The sequence below is a fragment of the Mustelus asterias genome, chromosome 7 (genome assembly GCF_964213995.1).
Source record: "Mustelus asterias chromosome 7, sMusAst1.hap1.1, whole genome shotgun sequence".
Lineage (NCBI taxonomy): Eukaryota > Metazoa > Chordata > Chondrichthyes > Carcharhiniformes > Triakidae > Mustelus > Mustelus asterias.
The window spans coordinates 112,997,984-113,018,097 of NC_135807.1; the positions used below are offsets into that span (position 1 = coordinate 112,997,984).

General features: G+C 42.8%; 2 protein-coding genes across 4 annotated transcripts in view; both read right to left on the reverse strand.

Annotated features, from left to right (window-relative positions):
- Positions 1-813, reverse strand: part of LOC144495902 (collagen triple helix repeat-containing protein 1-like) — a 59,501-nt gene extending 58,688 nt beyond the window's left edge. Inside the window, exon 1 of the mRNA XM_078216697.1 lies at positions 574-813. Coding sequence (XP_078072823.1) covers positions 574-687 — 114 coding nt within the window. The 5' untranslated portion in view covers positions 688-813. The remainder of the gene's footprint in view (positions 1-573) is intronic.
- The window catches only part of LOC144495898 (frizzled-6-like), a 459,271-nt gene that overhangs the window by 407,319 nt on the left and 31,838 nt on the right, over positions 1-20,114 (reverse strand). For 2 of the 3 annotated variants that reach the window (XM_078216689.1, XM_078216691.1), the window contains one exon: positions 7,470-14,652. In XM_078216689.1, the coding sequence (XP_078072815.1) occupies positions 14,481-14,652 (172 nt within the window). In that variant the 3' untranslated portion in view covers positions 7,470-14,480. Of the gene's footprint in view, positions 1-7,469; positions 14,653-20,114 lie in introns of those variants that run through there. The other variant, XR_013498352.1, reaches the window with a different exon arrangement.

Genomic DNA, 20,114 nt, shown 5'->3' on the forward strand with positions numbered 1-20,114 from the left:
TTCCCATGAACTTTATCCCACAATGGTGAACTGATGGTAGGTTTTAATAAACTCCTGTAAGAAAGTATATTTGCAGAAACTAGGTAAGCCTAATGAGCGTTAACTTAAAGATTAATAAAAAGTGTCCTAACTGGCTCACTGGAAGACTTCGCCACATGCTAACTTAATTTAACTAAAGACTCAACGCACTAACTTCATATTAACTTAAAACTCAACGTACTAACTTCATATTAACTAAAGACTGACGTATTTTATAAAATTCTTCACTGCTGACTAAAAGCCTTCGCCTCTCCTCCCCAGCTGCCTCCCCGCTTGACCCCACACTGTCCAGTCATTGGAATGGAACAGAAACCAGACTTTCAGTTGTGGTTTGATGTCTATAAACAGTTACATTGCTAGACATCCCTGATAGACTGCAGGGGATTAAGAAGCAGGATCTAAAATGGGTCGCACATTCGGTAGCATTGCTAACAGTGGGTAAATTTCCTCCCCAGATTTAACCATACCAAACGGGGAGGCTCTGAATCATGTCTTCACAGAATGGTTCGCACAAAGAAAAAGGACAAGTTTTACCCTTTCCATAAACTCCTCATCCCGCAGGCGAGCAGCTCTTTTCTTGCCTGATTCGGTGCCGACTAAAGGTAGAATGAGCCAGGTGAAGAGCAGTATCCGAGCCAGGGAGCCCATGTTGGGGGGGGATTAAAAAAGAGAGCTACTGAAAAGGAGCCGGGCAGGGAATTCACTCCGATCCCGCTCAGCCTCTCTCGCTACTCCTTGCCGCGTCTGCTTCAGATCCTGCACATCAGCATCTACAGGGATTTCAGGAATGTCTCAGCCCCCAAATCACTGACTCACTTGCAGACCAAAGGCGAGAGTGGGAATGTTTAAAACTTTCAAAACTACAGATTACATCTTTGTTAGAGAGTTTAGATTTCTTGACGGAATAAAAATAAAGACACGGATGGAAAAGCAAGTCTGTGGTTAGCAGCGGAAATACACTGCATGTTATAACCGCCGCTACTTTGGAAAACAAAGATGGGTTTGTGAGTCCCTTTGCAGCTGCAGACTGGATGAATGCAGTTTTCGAGCTCACTATTCTAAACGTGGCATGTCAACTGATTTGGACAGATTGCAAGGCGCAAATGACAGGATGTGCAAATAATATGCTTCAGAAATATAGTTATCAGAGCTTCGAATTACAGTGCATCTTAACATAAGTTTGCATTTGTGCTGCCATAGCATTTTAATCGGTGGGTATTCGCCGCCCCTCCCAATTAGCCAATACAGAAGGTGCTTCAATACCCTCCTAGTTGCGTTTACATAAATACCAGGAGTCAGCACTGATTCTGAATGTACCAGTAAAAGGGGCGCAGAGATTTGAACTGATTCTGGATTAGATCCTTCCTCCCTCCTCCGGGGGGAGGGGGGGCAATTCACCCCACTCAGCTCCAGCACCCGGCCATACACGGATCCTGAATTCAGGCTGAATTTGCAATGGATCCATTACGCATCTACTCTATAGTTGTGGTGTAATTGTAATTTAAATGCACGAGCATACACTAAACTTTTATTAGCCAATCAGAACTCTGAAACTAAAATAAAAGAACAAAAAATAGTGTTAGGGTTCATTCCCTGTGGCTAGTTCCAAATCCTGAACAGTGCTGTAGGAGTCCTACACCAATGGGCTGCAGTGCTTCACCTTCTCAAGGGCAATACATGCTGGGCTTGCCAGCAACGCTGTCACCCCATGAAAAAAATAAATGAAAATCTTGTCCCTGACATTTATGCTTTGCTCTCTCAACTCCTTTTCAGCCAAGGTACTGATCAACCAAATTCCCTCTCTGGCAAAGGTGGATCTACAGTTTGTGAGGCCCTGTGCTCACCTTCATTTATGCCCCCCACAACCCGACTGCCTGCCCCCTCCCCCACCCTCACCCCACAGAAGCAAAGGCTGAAGACACAAAGGTACACAAGATGATCACTCCTTGTGTGTTTTTGTTTACTTGTAAAAACACGCCTGTGGGAATAATTGCTCCATCACAAACACTCCCTCCCTCCAAAACACAACCCAGCCCTCACACTCTCCCTCCCTGTAAATCTGCCACCCTGGTTAACCCTCTCACACGCACCCCCCTCCCCTCCAGCCCCTAACAGTTTCCCCTCACCCTCTTCCATTCTCACAATCCCATTCATTTTGCTCATCTCGGGTCTTCCTGCCGCACTTATATCCTCGTGGTTAAAGCTTGATTCCTGCCATCGTGCCTTACACCTTGCTGTTGCTGGCCTGCCTTGGGGTGAGTTGTAAACCTGCTCACCTTGTGTGCTGCGCTTGGCGGCTGACCTCACCTCATGGTAGCTTTTGGCACCTCACGCCTCACTGTTGCTGGCCTGCCCTGGATAGAGTCGTAAACCTACTCGCCTTTCACAAAAACGATAAAACCTCAGCAGCCTCAGCTAGTCACCTCTCTTCATTCCTCGTGCACATACCTCAAGTTAATCATTCCTACAGTTCAGACCAGTGTTTTCCCGCTCTTTGAGATGCATTGATCAGAGTGTGATTTTGCTCTATATTAATGCAGAGTAATCAGGCTCTGATTGGATGTCCAGTGCACCGGCTGGTATGGTTCCCCCAGTGGTTGGGTCCCTATGCCTCGGCATGGTGTGCTTCATTGTAAATCTGTCTCTCTTTCTTGGCCTTCATGAGACATTGTTAATGGTTCCCTCTGTTCAGGTATTGTCCCCCTCCGTGTTAAATCTACTGTCTTCACCTTCTTCCTCAAAACCCACCTTGAATGCTCCACCTTTGCAAACTACCTCCCCCATCTCCAAACTCACCTTCCTCTGCACAATATTTGAATTTGATGTCCGCCCCCCCCCCCCGCCCCCAACCATGGCACGCATATCTTTCATTAAAAACACAATCTCTGCATCTTACCTTTGGTTTGTTTCCTTTAAATCTGTGTCCTCTGATTATTCAGTTCTGAAGAACAATCATACAGACTCAAAACGTTAACTCTGTTTCTCTGTCCACAGACTAAGCAAATTTGGTATGTCCACTACGATTCTCACCAACTTTTACAGATGCACCATAGAAAGCATTCTTTCTGGTTGTATCACAGCTTGGTGTGGCCCCTGCTCTATCCAAGACCACAAAAAATTACAAAGGGTCATGAACGAAGCCCAGTCCATCAGTCAATCCAGCCTCCCACCCATTGACTCTGTCTACACTTCCTGCTGCCTCGGAAAAGCAGCCAGCATAATTAAGGACCCCATGCACCCCGGACAAACTCTCTTCCACCTTCTTTCATCGGGAAAAAGATACAAAGGTCTGATGTCACGTACCAACTGACTCAAGAACAACAACTTCCCCGCTGCCATCAGACTTTTGAATGGACCTACCTTGCATTAAGTTGATCTTTCTCTACACTCTAGCTATGACTGTAACACTACATTCTGTACTCTCTCATTTCCTTCTTTATGATCGGTATGCTTTGTCTGTATAGTGCACAAGAAACAATACTTTTCACTGTATACCAATACATGTGACAATAATAAATCAAATCAAATCAAAATCAGATGCTGCCAGACCTGCTGAACTTTTCTGGCATTTTCTGTTTTTATTCCTCTGGTTACTGACCTTCTGCCACTGGAAACAGTTTGTCCTTAGTTATGCTAAGAAAGCTCGTCATGATTTTAACTACCTTTATAATTAAGTCTCCCATTAACCTTCTCTACGCTTAGGACAACAATCCCAATTTCTCAATCTCTCCATATAACTGAACTACTTAATCATTGGGAGAGTAAATTTCTTTTGCCTCCTCTCTGAGGCCTTAACATTCTCCATAAGGTATGGTCTCCCAGCTGAGGCTTTACCAGTGATTATAAAGTTTAAACAAAGCTGTATTTTTCTATTAATAATAAAGGATCCCACATGCATTTTTAAACAGCCTTCTCAATTTGACCTGCCACATTGAATGGTTGCTCTGTTCCAGCACCTTGTTTAGAATTGTAACACTTAGCTTCCATTGTCTCTCCTCATTCCTGCTCCTAAAATTAACCTTACCATTCTTTCATTGTGAACAGTTTTTGTCCCTTAATATAAAGAAAATTATACTGGCATTGGAGACAGTCCTGAGAAGGTTCACTAGGTTGGTCCTGGGTATGGAGGGATTTTTCTGAGGAGAAGAGGTTGAGTAGGTTGGGCCTCTACTCACTGGAGTTTAGAAGAATGAAAGGCGACCTACTGAGACATGTAGGATTCTCAGGGGGCTTTGCAGGGCAGATGCTGAGTGGTTGTTTCCCCTTGTGGAAGAGTCTAGGACCAGAGGGCACAATCTCAGAGTAAGGGGTCACCCATTTAAGACAAAGATGAGGAGGAATTTCTTCTCTCAGAGGGGAGTGAATCTGTGGAATTCTATATCGCTGAGGGTTGTAGAGGCTGGGTCATAGAACATAGAATTGTAGAATAGGGTCATAGAATTGTAGAATCCCTATAGTGCAGGAGGCCATTTTGTCCATCAAGTCTGCTCTGACTCTCAATACCTTACCCAGGTCCATTCCCCACCCCATTCTCTTAATCCCACGCATTGACCCTACTAACTCTCCTAACTTATCTTGGGACACTAAAGGGCAATTTAGCATCGCCAATCTACCTACCCTGGACTGTGGGAGCCAGAGTATCTAGAGGAAACCCATGCAGACAAGGGGAGAATGTACAAATTCCACAGATTGTTAACTATGATCAAGGCTGATAGACAGACTTTTAATCAGTAAGGGAATCACGGGTTATGGAGATAAGGTGGGAAAGTGGATTTGAGAATTATTATATCAAATCAGTCATGATCTCATTGAATGGTCATACTTCTGTGTGATAAATTTCATCTGTCTTGTTTCTGCCCATTTCACCAATCGGCTCATGTCCTCCTCCATGTTTACTATATTAGAGTTTTGGATTGTCTGGAAACTTTGAAATTATGCCCAGTAAACCCAGGTCCAGTTCATTAATATATATCAAAAAAAGCAGTTGTCCTAATACCAATCCCTGGGGATACCACTTTATACATCAGTCCTGTCTGAAAAACAACCATTCATCATAACCTTCTACATTATACCCCTTAGCCAATTTCATATCCACACTGACTCTGCCTCTTTGATACAATGGGATTTAATCTTATCTCATACTTTTTCAAACACTTTTTGCAAAATCAATCACACTACCCACATTAACCCTCTCCATTACTTCATCAAACAACTTGAGTTCGTCAAACAAGATTTACCTTTGATGAATTGGTACTCACTTTCATTTATTAACCTATATGTTTTCCAAGTGGCATTTGTCATGGATTGTTGACCCTGATTTTGACTGGGCTGGAATTTCAGGAGGAGTTGGGTCATCCACACACACTGGAGTTTTGTCTTTTGTTTTAACAGGTTTCCTGCCCAGAAACTCACCTGACTGAAATACCTTGTTGGCTTGTTGAGTGTGGAAAATTCTGGAGAAGGCTGTATCCCAGTAGTGAGTGGGAATAGCATAGATGGTCCTAATTTTGAGGTGTTTCCAGTCCTGACGAAGGTCATCTATCCTTGGGGGCTGGAGAGGAGTGGAAAGATCCACGGAGAGGGGTATGGAGGGCCGCAATGCCAAGAGGCATAGTCAAGGTCCATAGTCCTAGGGTGGGCTTACAAATCTGGAGCTGGAAAGACCAGTTATCTTGGGGTGCGAGATCAACATTTATGGGTTGGGAGGTTTTCAATACTGGGGGGATTGTTGGTAATGCTGAGAAAGGTTGGTGATTCTGGTTATTGGGAAGCGATGGGCTGGGGGTGGTGGTCTGAGATGATTTAAGTGGGGAACCAGGTTGTGTGTTGGGCTGTGGGAAACACTTCAGCTCTTCCTGACCCACAAACATTGCTGGAAAAGCATTTATTTCTTCCATACAGCAGTTTTCACCTCCCTTTAGTTGGTTGTTCTGAGGCTTCCCAGTTGGTCAGGATTAAACCTGGTACATAGCCTCATTATAACAGCTAAATGAACAATCCATCTCTTGGAAACTGGTAGGTTGACCTTGCCCTGCACCCACTTTGTTAAAACTGGAAGTGGACAGAGGTAGATTAAGTTTGGACTGGAGATTTTTAAAAACATTTTCACAGCCCATAAGACCCAAAAGTCACCCATTATGGGGTTTACATTTCCCATCATCTTTATAAGTTTCCTATATGCTGACTGGGACTGGCATAGTTTTCAGATTTAGTTCTTTCCCAGTTTTTGGACGCGGTATAACATTTTCAATCGTGACTGTGATTTCTTCCCCCTTATCCCTCATCCCCAATCTCCTATTATGCTTTGGCACTAACAGATAGACACCATATTTTCAGAGTCTGTTTCAGAATTATGACTTATTGACAAATGATTACTTTCCATCAACCCTCTATTATATATATTCTCTCTAGTGCTACCATACCTATCTACCTCAAATAGTCTATCCAATCCATAAATTATTTTAATAACATTCGATCTTGAACTCACTAAGCCTATATTTCTCCATCCTCGTGATAACACTATAGCTGTAGGTCGCACACTTTTGCCACATGTAGGGACTAAAATTGGACTCAATACTTCAAGTATAGAGGCATTAAAATCTTCCATAGCCAAAGCATAGTTTTGTTTAAATTAATTCATGGAATGTGGATATTGCATGCAAGGCCATTATGTATTGCTCATCGCTAATTGCCAAAAAGATAGTGGTGAGCTGTCTTCCTGAACTGCTGCAGTCCGTGTGGTGTAGGTACACCCACAACAGTGTTGTTAGGTAAGGAGTGTCAGCATTTTCACCCAGTGAAGGAACAGAATACATTTCTAAATCAGAATGGTGTATGACTCCTTACAGCAGGGATGTAGTTGGTGTGTAATGGGATGGGACAGAAAACATGGCAGGCTTAGTATTTTGTGTGGTGAACTTTGGTGAAACCACGTGCTGCTACAAGAGTTTGTGTCCTTGACGTGAAGCCTACTTTTCTACGTCTCAGGCTTTCATGTCCCCTTCTTTTCAGTTTCTTTTATTTCAGTTGCAGACTAATTTACTACCTCAGCTAGTCAGGGTCCTTTGTTCTGCTCATTTACGCTTCTTTCAATCATCTGATGTAAAGATCATCTCTGTTATCCAACCAGTTTCTGTTTTTCTTTGATGATCAGAAATATTTTTTGTATGTGCTTCCTCCTCTTCCATTTTATTGCAGTTCTACTTCAAGATTTGCTTAATTCTCCTTTTCCAGTTTCTAATGAAGGGTTACACCAGAAATGTTGGCCTGCTCGATCCCTACACAGATGCTATTGATCTGCTGTTTTTAAACTCTAAAAACTCAAAATTTAGAGGTCAGTAATGCCCACTGTGGTTTGAAGATTTCCACATGTTTGCATAATAGTCACATGTTACACAAAACAATTAACTGGTGCACAGACATATTACTACAACTACATTTATTAGATAGCTGAAGTGTTTTCTGTTTTTTTCAATTGACTTGTATAAAATAATTTGACACATTACATTATAATCCAAATGCACAACACTAGTAGTCAGATTACAATGGTGAATAGAAATGCAAACTTGTGCAAAAGCAGATGAATCACAGGCCATCACCATCAAGAAAACATAAATGATACATATAATAGCAGCAAAACTCAAATACACTTGAAGCAAACTATAAGAAATTAGGAACATTCCTCCATCCAGTCACTTTTTGTATTATTTAGCTACACCTTTTAGAGCTAAATCTGAAGGGAAGAATCTTGTGGTGTTTATTGATCTCCAGTTTATCCACTTAATTAAGCACATTTAGTAATTAAATTATACATACACATCAGTCAATTCCAGTAACTTTCCACTATTTAAGCAGACTTGCATTTATACTGTGCAAATAATTGAACAATTTCACACTGCAATTGTCCCCAAATATTTACAAGGTCACATATGCCAGTCCTCAGCCAATCTGATTCATTCCATGTAGTACCAAGACATGGCAGACGGCACTAGATACTACGAAGGCCATGGGCCCTGACAACATTCCAGCATTGGTCCTGAAGACTTGTGCGCCAGAACTAGCTGTGCCCGAGTAAAGCTATTCCAGTATTGCTACAACACTGGCATCTACCTGGTAATGTGGGAAACTGCTCAAGTATGCCCTGTACACAAAACACAGGACAAATTCAACCCAGCCAATTACCGCTTAGTCAACTCTCCATCATCAGCAAAGTGATGGAAGATGTCATCAACAGAGCTATCAAGTGATCCTTATTCAGCAATAACCTGTTCACTGAAACTCAGTTTGGGTTTCACCAGGGCCACTCAGCTTCAGACCCCATTACAGCCTTGGTTCAAATATGGACAAAAGAGCTGAACTCCAAAAGGTGAGGTAAATACGACTTCCCCTGTCACCAAGGCAGCATTTGACCGAGTGTGGCATCAAGGAGCCCTAGAAAAATTGGAGTTAATGGGAATCAGAGGGAAAGCTCTTCACTGGCTGGAGAAATATCTTGCACAAATAAAGACAATTGTGATTATTGGAGGTCAAACATCTCAATTCCAGGACATACCTGCAGGAGTTCCTCATGGTAATAATGTCCTGTACCCATCCAACTATCTTCAGCTGCTTCATCAATAACCTTTCTTCCATTGTAATTGGAGATGTTTGCTGTTGTTCAGCAACACTCGCAACTCCTCAGTTACTGAAGCAGTCTCTGCCCAAAGATGTGTATGTTAGGTGGATCAGCCATGGTAAATGTGCAGGGCGGAGGAGTGGGCCTGGAGTTGGTGCAGACCTAATGGGCCAAATCGCCTCCTTGTAGGGTTTCTATGGATTCATATACAACAAGACCTGGACAATGTTCAGGTTTGGGCTAATAAGTGACAAGTAACATGTATGCCATACAAATGTCAGGCAAGTAACCATTTTCAACAAGGGAGAATCTAATGATCTCCTCTTGACATTCAATGGCATTACCATCTCTGACTCCTTCACTATCAAGATCCTGGGGTTATCATTGACCAGAAACTGAACTGGACCAGCCATATAAATCATGTGGCTACAACTGCAGTGATCAGATGCTGGGAATTCTGTGGCAAGTATCTCATCCCAACTTTTCAAAGCTTATCTGCCATCCTCAAGGCACAAGTCAGGAGTGTGATACAATATTCTCCATTTGCTTGGATGAATGCAACACAAGAAATTTGACATTATCCAGGGCAAAGCAGTCTGCTTGATTGGCACCCCATCTGCGACCTTCACTTCCTCTACCCCTAGCACACAGAGCAGCAGTGTATACCATCTACAAGATGTATTGCAGCACATCACCAAGGCTCCTTTGACAGCACCTTCCAAACCCATGACCACTACCACCTAGAAGGGCATGGACAGCAGATGCATGGGAACAACACCACCACCTGGAAGATCTTCCTCTCCCCATCCTGCCAAGTCATGCAACATCCTGATTTGGAAATGCATCGCCGTTCATTCACTGTTGCTGAGTCAAAATACTGGAACTCCTACCCTATACAGCATTGTGGGTGTACCTACACCACATGGACTGCAGTGAATCAAGAAGGCAGTTCACCACCTTCTTTAGGGCAATTAGAGGGAGGGAACAAATGCTGGCCATGCCAACAATGCTTATAAGAATAAAAAAGCAACAGGCTGGGCGCCCTTTAACGAAAAAAAGAGATTGAGGGGTTATTCGATAGACATCTTTAAACAATGAAAGGGCTTGATAGGGTAGACATGGGAGATGTTTTCATTTGCCTGTAATTTTGGTCTCACCGATCAGAAATACAAGTTAACCAGTAATAAATCCAGGAAGGAATTCATGAGAAATTTCTCATCAGTAAGTGGTGAGAATGTGAAATTTGCAACCACAAGGAACAGCTCAGGTAACCAGCATTGGAGGGAAAGTCAGATAAACACAAGTGAGAAACACATAGAAGGAAATGCTGATGGGGTTAGAAGAGGAGTGGGAGGAGGCTTGTATTAAATGATCCAAGCCAGATAGTGAAGCATGAAACAAGACACAGATACATCCCTTGATAGTAGATCTATTCAAAGGAAGCACACTAGAAATCCTTGCCTCCTAGATACAAACCCAGTGTCCCAACTATTCCTCTTTACATGTGTTCAAGTAGCTAGAGTGGGACTTGAACCCACAACCTTATGACTCAGAAGGCAAGTGTGCTATTGACTGAACCATTGCTGATACATCACTCAGTCCTTAATCAAAGAATGCCCATCACCTGTGTATTGACACAAGTATCAGCTTGTTGGTTTAGCTGCAAAAACTATGTAAAAATGGAACAACTCTGGATAGGAATGGCAACCAAGAGTTTTTGGGGATCCAGGAAGCCACTTCCAAGGAATCAAGGGTGCCATTACACATTAGGAAAAATGTTGGCAGAACAGAAAACAATGGAATCTGCTAGTGAGCCAGGATATTTACCCTGACCTTTTTTGTTTTTAAAAAAAAAATCACTGAACTTAAATACAAAAGTGAGCAAAACCAAAATGTTTCTAGGATAACAGAGGCCATCATGAATCCCAAACACGATCTTGCACTAGTCCAAAAACCTCAGATAGGTGCAATAAATATCTTGGATCTTAAATACAAAAGAACTCAAATGATTAAATGTTTTGCTGAAAAACAAAGGAGGAGGAAACAGAAAAGGAGAAGGAAACTCTAAGCTCCAAAATCTTTTTAATTGCCCTGAGAACAGAAAAGGCAGTGGAGCAGTAAGGCAATCAATGCCTAGGCATACAGAGTGAAGCAGATTTAAAAGTTTTTTTCAGGATGAACATGCTTATTAGAGTCAAATACAAAGAACAAAGAACAGTACAGCACAGGAAACAGGCCCTTCGGCCCTCCAAGCCTGTGCCGCTCCTTGGTCCAACTAGACCAATCGTTTGTATCCCTCCATTCCCAGGCTGCTCATGTGACTATCCAGGTAAGTCTTAAACGATGTCAGCGTGCCTGCCTCCACCACCCTACTTGGCAGCGCATTCCAGGCCCCCACCACCCTCTGTGTAAAAAACGTCCCTCTGATGTCTGAGTTATACTTCGCCCCTCTCAGCTTGAGCCCGTGACCCCTCGTGATCGTCACCTCCGACCTGGGAAAAAGCTTCCCACTGTTCACCCTATCTATACCCTTCATAATCTTGTATACCTCTATTAGATCTCCCCTCATTCTCCGTCTTTCCAAGGAGAACAACCCCAGTCTACCCAATCTCTCCTCATAGCTAAGACCCTCCATACCAGGCAACATCCTGGTAAACCTTCTCTGCACTCTCTCCAATGCCTCCACGTCCTTCTGGTAGTGCGGCGACCAGAACTGGACGCAGTACTCCAAATGCGGCCTAACCAGCGTTCTATACAGCTGCATCATCAGACTCCAGCTTTTATACTCTATACCCCGTCCTATAAAGGCAAGCATACCATATGCCTTCTTCACCACCTTCTCCACCTGTGTTGCCACCTTCAAGGATTTGTGGACTTGCACACCTAGGTCCCTCTGTGTTTCTATACTCCTGATGACTCTGCCATTTATTGTATAACTCCTCCCTACATTATTTCTTCCAAAATGCATCACTTCGCATTTATCCGGATTAAACTCCATCTGCCACCTCTCCGCCCAATTTTCCAGCCTATCTATATCCTGCTGTATTGCCCGACAATGCTCTTCGCTATCCGCAATTCCAGCCATCTTCGTGTCATCCGCAAACTTGCTGATTACACCAGTTACACCTTCTTCCAAATCATTTATATATATCACAAATAGCAGAGGTCCCAGTACAGAGCCCTGCGGAACACCACTGGTCACAGACCTTCAGCCGGAAAAAGACCCTTCGACCACTACCCTCTGTCTCCTATGGCCAAGCCAGTTCTCCACCCATCGAGCCACTTCTCCTTGTATCCCATGAGCCTTAACCTTCTTAACCAACCTGCCATGTGGGACTTTGTCAAATGCCTTGCTGAAATCCATATAGACGACATCCACGGCCCTTCCTTCATCAACCGTTTTTGTCACTTCCTCAAAAAACTCCACCAAATTTGTAAGGCACGACCTCCCTCTTACAAAACCATGCTGTCTGTCACTAATGAGATTGTTCCGTTCTAAATGCACATACATCCTGTCTCTAAGAATCCTCTCCAACAACTTCCCTACCACGGACGTCAAGCTCACCGGCCTATAATTTCCTGGGTTATCCCTGCTACCCTTCTTAAACAACGGGACCACATTCGCTATCCTCCAATCCTCAGGGACCTCACCCGTGTCCAAAGAAGCGACAAAGATTTCCGTCAGAGGCCCAGCAATTTCACCTCTCGTCTCCCTGAGCAGTCGAGGATAGATGCCCTCAGGCCCTGGGGCTTTGTCAGTTTTAATGTTCCCTAAAAAACCTAACTACTTCCTCTCTCGTAATGGAGATTTTCTCTAACGGGTCAACACCTCCCTCCGAGACACTCCCGGTTAACACGCCCCTCTCCTTTGTGAATACCGATGCAAAGTATTCATTTAGGATCTCCCCTATTCCCTTGGGTTCTAAGCATAATTCCCCTCCTTTGTCCCTGAGAGGTCCGATTTTCTCCCTGACAACTCTTTTGTTCCTAACGTATGATTAGAATGCCTTAGGATTCTCCTTAATCCTGCCTGCCAAGAACATCTCGTGCCCTCTTTTTGCCCTTCTAACTCCCCGTTTGAGATCTTTCCTACTCTCTCTGTATTCCTCCAGAGCTCCATCTGTTTTCAGTTGCCTGGACTTAACGTACGCCTCCCTTTTCATTTTAATCAGATCCTCAATTTCCCTGGTTATCCACGGCTCTCGAATCCTACCTTTCCTATCTTTCCTTTTTACAGGCACATGCCTATCCTGCAGCCTTATCAATAGTTCCTTAAAAGACTCCCACATGCCAGACGCGGACTTACCCTCGAACATCCTCTCCCAATCAACATCCACCAATTCCTGCCTAATCCGGCTATAATCAGCCTTCCCCCAATTTAGCACCCTGCCCGTAGGACAGCACTCATCCTTGTCCATTACTATCCTAAAGTTAACAGAGTTGTGGTCACTATTTGCCACAAATCCATACTTACTGTGATTCAGCAGATCAGGCGTTAAAACTCTGCAAGCTGTACAGATATTCTGCCAGTGCAATGAACACAAATGAATTTCTGATAACATCTTCCTCAATGCAATAGTTTACAAAATAAATCCTAATCCCCCTACTCTTACCCCATAGTTTTATATTTTTCCTGCACCAATTCCCTTTAGAAAGTTATTATTGAATCTACTTCCATCACCCTTTAAGGCAGTGTATTCTAGAGCTACAATTTTTCTCTCTCATGTTGCCTCTGGTTCTTTTGTCAATTACCTTAATCCTGTATCTGCTGGTTACCAACCCTTTTGTCATTGGAAACAGATGGCATTATTTACTTTTCCTTTATTACAACATCAAATTCTTTAGGATTTTGAACATCTTTATCAAATCTTCCCTTAACCCTTTCTGCTTGGAGATACTAACCTAGTTTCTCTAGTGTTGACATGCAATTGAAATCCCTCATTCCTGGTACTATTCTAGTAAATCCACCCCCTCCACATCTGCTCTAGGGCCTTCTTGAAGTTTGGTGCCACAATTGAACACAGTACCCCAGCTGTGGCCTAACTTGCGTTTAATGTATGTTTAGCATAATTTCCTTGCTTTTCTATTCTGCCTCTCTTTATAAATCTAAAGAGCCAGTATGTCGTTGTAACAGTCTTCTAAACTTGTCACATTCCACAATCAAAGATTAATGGTTGCACACTTCTGGTCTCTGCTCCTGTTCTGTACAAATTACACTTAATCCTTATTGAATCAGTTACTGTAATTGTGGTATATGCAAGAATTATTGGAGCAGAGTACATGACGGCTGCAAAAGTAGCTGTATATGGAGTGTTACACCTCATACATCATGATTTCAAGGCACACTAGAGATTTTATAATTACATAACCATTACTCAAAGTAAAATGATATTATAATCTATCATTTGATTGAACAGAAAAATATACTACGTGGGAACACTTCTGTCACTGCCTACTTTACAAAGCACAAAAATAAGAAAATATTGGCTAAATTCAATTTCTCCCCTCCCCCTTAAACACCTACACAAAACTATCTACAAAACAGAGGACCACTGCATAAGACTGTACATTTTCAAAAACAACTCCGTCTGGAAATGTAACAAAATGGCTCCAAACATTTGTTACTTTATAGTGACTGTCAAATCATATTAAAACTTTAGTTTATTTAAGTTCAAACTATTATCTATAGTGTACATTTAAATGTTAAAAAATAAAAAAAGTCACAAACTCACAAAATTAAGTGTTATGAATGCCAAGTTCACAAAGCATGTGCTATGGTCAAAATAAAATGACGCATGAAGCCACCAAATGTAACAATCCAACATTGTCAAGCATTTGAGTCATCTTTCTCAGGGTCTTCAACTTTGCTGAAGTCTGGCAACGCATGGACAAGAAGAGAAGCAGAACTCTTGCTACTGCTGGGCCGTGGATAGTGGGGCACAAGGACACAGCTAGTTTGTTGTGCATGTTCCTCAGTATAGTCATCCCTTGGTGTTAACCTGCATTCAAGAATAAATAGCAATTAACACAGTAGTCAATCTCCTGTGGAATTACACTTACACGTGCACACACAGTCAATATCAAATGTAGGCTACAGATGAAGCAAAATACGAGGGCAGAGTATAATCGTAGGGCCATTATAAAATCATACATGTCATTTTTAAATACTTAGAAAAACATATTGTTAGCTGTAAAGCAGAGAAGTAGAGTTGTTTGGGACCAATGATTTCCTCCAAACTGTGGCAATCTAGAATACACTGCAAAATGCAATGACAGGCGATGCACAAAAAATAATAATTAGAGGGAAGATGAACAGAAAATGCTGGAAATATTCAGCAGGTCAGGCAGCATCTGTGGAGAGAGAGACAGACAGGCTGGAATTCTCCAGCTGTTCGCTAGTGGCTGATTCTCTGGTCCCGCCAGCAGCGCACCCCTGCCATGGGTTTCCCAGTAGTGTGGGGTGGCCACAATGGGAAATCCCATTGACAGTGGCGGGACCAGAAGAAGAGTGCCCCACCTCTAGCTGCTGAGAATTCTGGCCAGTAATTTTTATCATCAGAAAGTTAGAAATATAAGAGGTTTTAAGCAAGTGAAAGGGGGTTGTGTGGAAGAACAACAAAAGTGAAGGTCTGTGATAAGTGTGGAATGATGTGGAGATGCCGGCGTTGGACTGGGGTAAGCACAGTATAAGTGTGGAAGACAGGAAAGATTATATGTCAAAATAATTGGTGGTGAACGGCCAAAGGAAATGCTTGTTGGGACAAGTAAAGTCACAAAATAATTCAGAGGTATAAATGATAAACTGATGAACAGCTGCTGTTTGAAAGCAAAACAAGAGTAAAACGAAGATCTGCTCAGAAATAAAATGGGGGGGGGGGGGAGGCAGAGATTATGGCCCGAAATTGCTGAACTCAATATTATGCCAAGAAAATTGTTCAGTGTTTTATTGAAAGATGACATGCTGTTCCTACATCTCTGTTGTGCCGCTACAGTGCAACCAGTGACTCGGTGTGTACAGTTTCCATTATAAAAAGGAATGTACACACAATCCAAGGTTAACAAAAAAGTCTGAAAAAGTAAAAGTAATGCTAGCAGATAGGAAATGTGCATAGTGCAAGATTTTCATTGCATTCCAAGTGTAACTTATACATACCAGACAGTAGTAATAATCGTACTACCCAAAGGGCATATACAACTCCTGGGAAGTTTGATCCTTGTTGTCTCTATTCCATTCATAACGTTCTTAGCATGTTGCTGGATTTAGACTTAAAATTGTTCCCTCTCCTTTTCATGCTCTCGAGTAAGAGAAAGCTAGGGAACCCCAGTCTAGTCATGAATTCTGGCAGTGTGGGCAATTAAACAAGAGAAGGAGGAACCACAAGTAATCACATCCTCAATGATGGGGGAGCCCAGTAAATCAGTGCAAAAGACAAAGCTGAAGTAAGCGGTGCCAAGTGGATGATCAACCTTGACCTCCTCTGAAGGTCCCCCAGCTTCACAGATGGTAATCTTCAGTCAATTTATTTAATTCCATGTGATATCAAGAAACAGCTGAAACCACTAGATACTGCCAAGGACATGGGCCTGACAACATTCTGGCAATAATACTGAAGACCTGTGCTCCAGAACTGGATGTGCCCCTTGCCAAGCTGTTCTAGTACAGCTACAACACTAGCATCTACCCAAAAGTGCGGAAAATTGCCCAGGTATGTCCAGAGTACAAAAAGCAGAACCATTCCAAATTGGCTAATTACCACCCCATTAGTCAACTTTTGATCACCAGTCCAAAGACGTGCGGGTTAGGTTGATAGGCCAGGTTAAAAAAAAAATTGCCCCTTAGAGTCCTGAGATGCGTAGGTTAGAGGGATTAGCAGGTAAATATGTGGGGCGAGGGCCTGGGTGGGATTGTGGTCGGTGCAGACTCGATGGGCCGAATGGCCTCCTTCTGCACTGTGTGGTTTCTATGATTTCAATGGATTGTGTCATTGACAATGCTATCAATTGACATTAACACAGCAGCAACATGCTCACTGATGCTCAGTTTGAGTCCACTCAGGCCACTTGGGTTCTGCCCTCATTACAACCCCAGTCCAAACATGAAAAAAAAGAACTGAATTCAAGAGGGAGGTGACCGACGGTGGAATTAAGGAGTCCCAGCAAAATTTGAAGTTAAAGGGATTCAGAGGAGAATCTCATCTTCGTTTGAAGTTATACCTGGTGCATGGGAAGATGGCCATTATTATTGGAGATGAATCACCTCAGCCCAAGACTTCACTGCAGGAATTCTTAGCTGGTGTCCAAGCCTAACCATCTCACTAACAATTGCACAATGTTCATTGGAAACTCAGTTACTGAGGCAGTCTGTGTCCATATGACCTGGACAACATTCAGACTTAGCTTGACAAGTGGCAAATAACGTTTGCACCACAGAAGCACCAGGAAATGATAATCTCTGTAATATTCAATGGCATTACCATTGCAGAATCTCCCATTAACAACATTTGGGGCATGTGTGCATACAAACTGAACTGGACTAGCCATACAAATACTGTGGCTACAAGAGTAGGCCTGAGGCAAGTAACCCCTCCTGATTTCCTAAAGCCTATCCACCATCTACAAAGCACAAGTCAGGAGTGTGATGAAATACTCTTCACTTGGCTGGATGTGTGCAGCTCCAACTCAAGAAACTCAATACCATCCAGGACAAAGCAACTTGCTTGATCAGCATCAAGTTCAACATTCACTTTCCCCATCACTGATGTACAGTGGTAGCACTGTGCAGAGGATACTAGATGCACTGCAACAACTCAAGGCTCTTTCAACAGCACCTTCCAAACCCTTGACCTCTACCACCTGGAAAGACAAGGGCAGCAAAGGCTGCACCAACATTTACCAGCTCCCTTCCAAGCCACACACCTTGGAATTTTATTGCCATTGCTTCATTGTCACAGGATCAAAATCCCATAACCCCCATCCCAGCAGCATAGTGGGTGTACCTGCACTAGATGGACTGCAGTGATTCAAGGAGTAAGAAGTTTAATAACACCAGGTTAAAGTCCCCAACAGGTTTATTTGGTAGCAAAAGCCACACAAGCTTTCGGAGCTGCAAGCCCCTTCTTCAGGTGAGTGGGAATTCTGTTCACAAACAGAGCATATAAAGACACAACCTCAATTTACATGAATAATGGTTGGAATGCGAATACTTACAACTAATCAAGTCTTTAAGAAACAAAACAATGAGAGTGGAGAGAGCATCAAGACAGGCTAAAAAGATGTGTATTGTCTCCAGACAAGACAGCCAGTGAAACTCTGTGGGGGTTACAAATAGTGTGCCATGAACCCAATATCCCGGTTGAGGCCGTCCTCGTGTGTGCGGAACTTGGCTATCAGTTTCTGCTCATTGGGGAAACGATGCAGACGCTGCGACAACGGATGAATGAACACCGCTCGACAATCACCAGGCAAGACTGTTCTCTTCCTGTTGGGGAGCACTTCAGCGGTCACGGGCATTCGGCCTCTGATATTCGGGTAAGCGTTCTCCAAGGCGGCCTTCACGACACACGACGGCGCAGAGTCGCTGAGCAGAAACTGATAGCCAAGTTCCGCACACACGAGGACGGCCTCAACCGGGATATTGGGTTCATGTCACACTATTTGTAACCCCCAGAGTTTCACTGGCTGTCTTGTCTGGAGACAATACACATCTTTTTAGCCTGTCTTGATGCTCTCTCCACTCACATTGTTTTGTTTCTTAAAGACTTGATTAGTTGTAAGTATTCTCATTCCAACCATTATTCATGTAAATTAAGTCTGTGTCTTTATATGCTCTGTTTGTGAACAGAATTCCCACTCACCTGAAGAAGGGGCTTGCAGCTCCGAAAGCTTGTGTGGCTTTTGCTACCAAATAAACCTGTTGGACTTTAACCTGGTGTTGTTAAACTTCTTACTGTGTTTACCCCAGTCCAACGCCGGCATCTCCACATCGTGATTCAAGGAGGCAGCTCACCACCGCCTTCTTAAGAGCAATTAGGGATAGACAACAAATGCTGGCCTCACCACCAACAACCAAATCCCTCGAAAGAATAAAAACGCTATTAAAATTGTGGTCTTTAAAAACATTTATGCCTCAACAAAAACTCTGTGGGCAACACTATCAAAAACCCGAGGATTTCTTGAAACAATACAGTAGCATAGTATATGACAAAATAATTGTCTCCGGCAAGAGACCATCTAGCCCACTTATCCACAGTATCACCTCTGTTAAGCTTTACCGCGTTGACCCATAAGTGTTATCGATAAAGCAAAGTTATCAAATTGTACTATACATCAGCTTACTGATGAAAAGTGTAAATATGAATGTATCATGAATTTTGGGAAATGTTAAGTATTAAAGTTGGCAGTGCCAAATACTGTGATGTAGCTTTAATAAAAATGCTGAAATTATCAGGAAGGTGGTCAGAGCACTAGGTGTTGCAGGATCTTCTGTTAAAAAGATACAAGCTATTAGCAGTTAGACGTGATGGCAGGATTCTATGGCAGTGATGCTAATTGACTCAATTTGTTGTGGGGAAACTGGGAACATTCTTCCTATTGACCACAATTTGGTTAGAAATTGTTAAATTGTGTCAACACGGGTGCATATACTTAGGTTAAATATTACAAAATTAACTGCAAAAAAGGGTATAAAATAGGAGTGTATCACAGAAAACTTGGCACTTACGGGGTAGCATTTGTCACAGGATACTAGCTGGGGGCATTTGTCAGCACAGAAAGTTAGGAGTTAACAGTGGAGCAGTTGCTAGGAAGTTAACACTGATGTAGAACATTGCCAGCTGATAGGCAGTTGGTTGCCATAGGAAGGGAGTAATGACTCAAATAATTGACTCAGGTTAGGAATTGTCTGAAGAGAAGGCGAATTGTCTTTGTTTGGAAGCTCTTTCAGCTGGAGAGCGAGAGAGAAAGAAAAAGAAAAACACTCCCCAGCAGCTGTAAATTGTGTAGCTTGAGAGAGCAAGCAGCGGCGAAATGGGCTGCTTCAGCAGTTGAGGTGAGCTGAAGGCACAGCAGTCAAAGTAGACTGGGAAACTAGAGTTGAGGTCTTACAAGTTGCAAAGGGGTTTGTATGTAATTAGAATTAAGTTGAGCAAGTTAAAATCTCGAAGGAAGTCGTGAGTCAAGAGACTAGGTTCAAGGAAGCAAGAGGAGGAGATCCCAGAATCCACAGGAAAGACAGACCAACACGTGGAACTGGTGTATCATGCTATGTCTGAACTAGTGGAATGTTAGGTATTAGTCTTGATTGCCCAATAAACCACATTAGCTTGCATTCTAAAGTTAGTGATCGTCATTCCTTGACCAGAACTTTCACTTTGGGTTTTAGTATAGAGTCAAATCCCAATCCTTAGTGCATTTCAAATAATCCAGATTCCCATTTGTTGACCAAATTATTTCTAGATTCCAT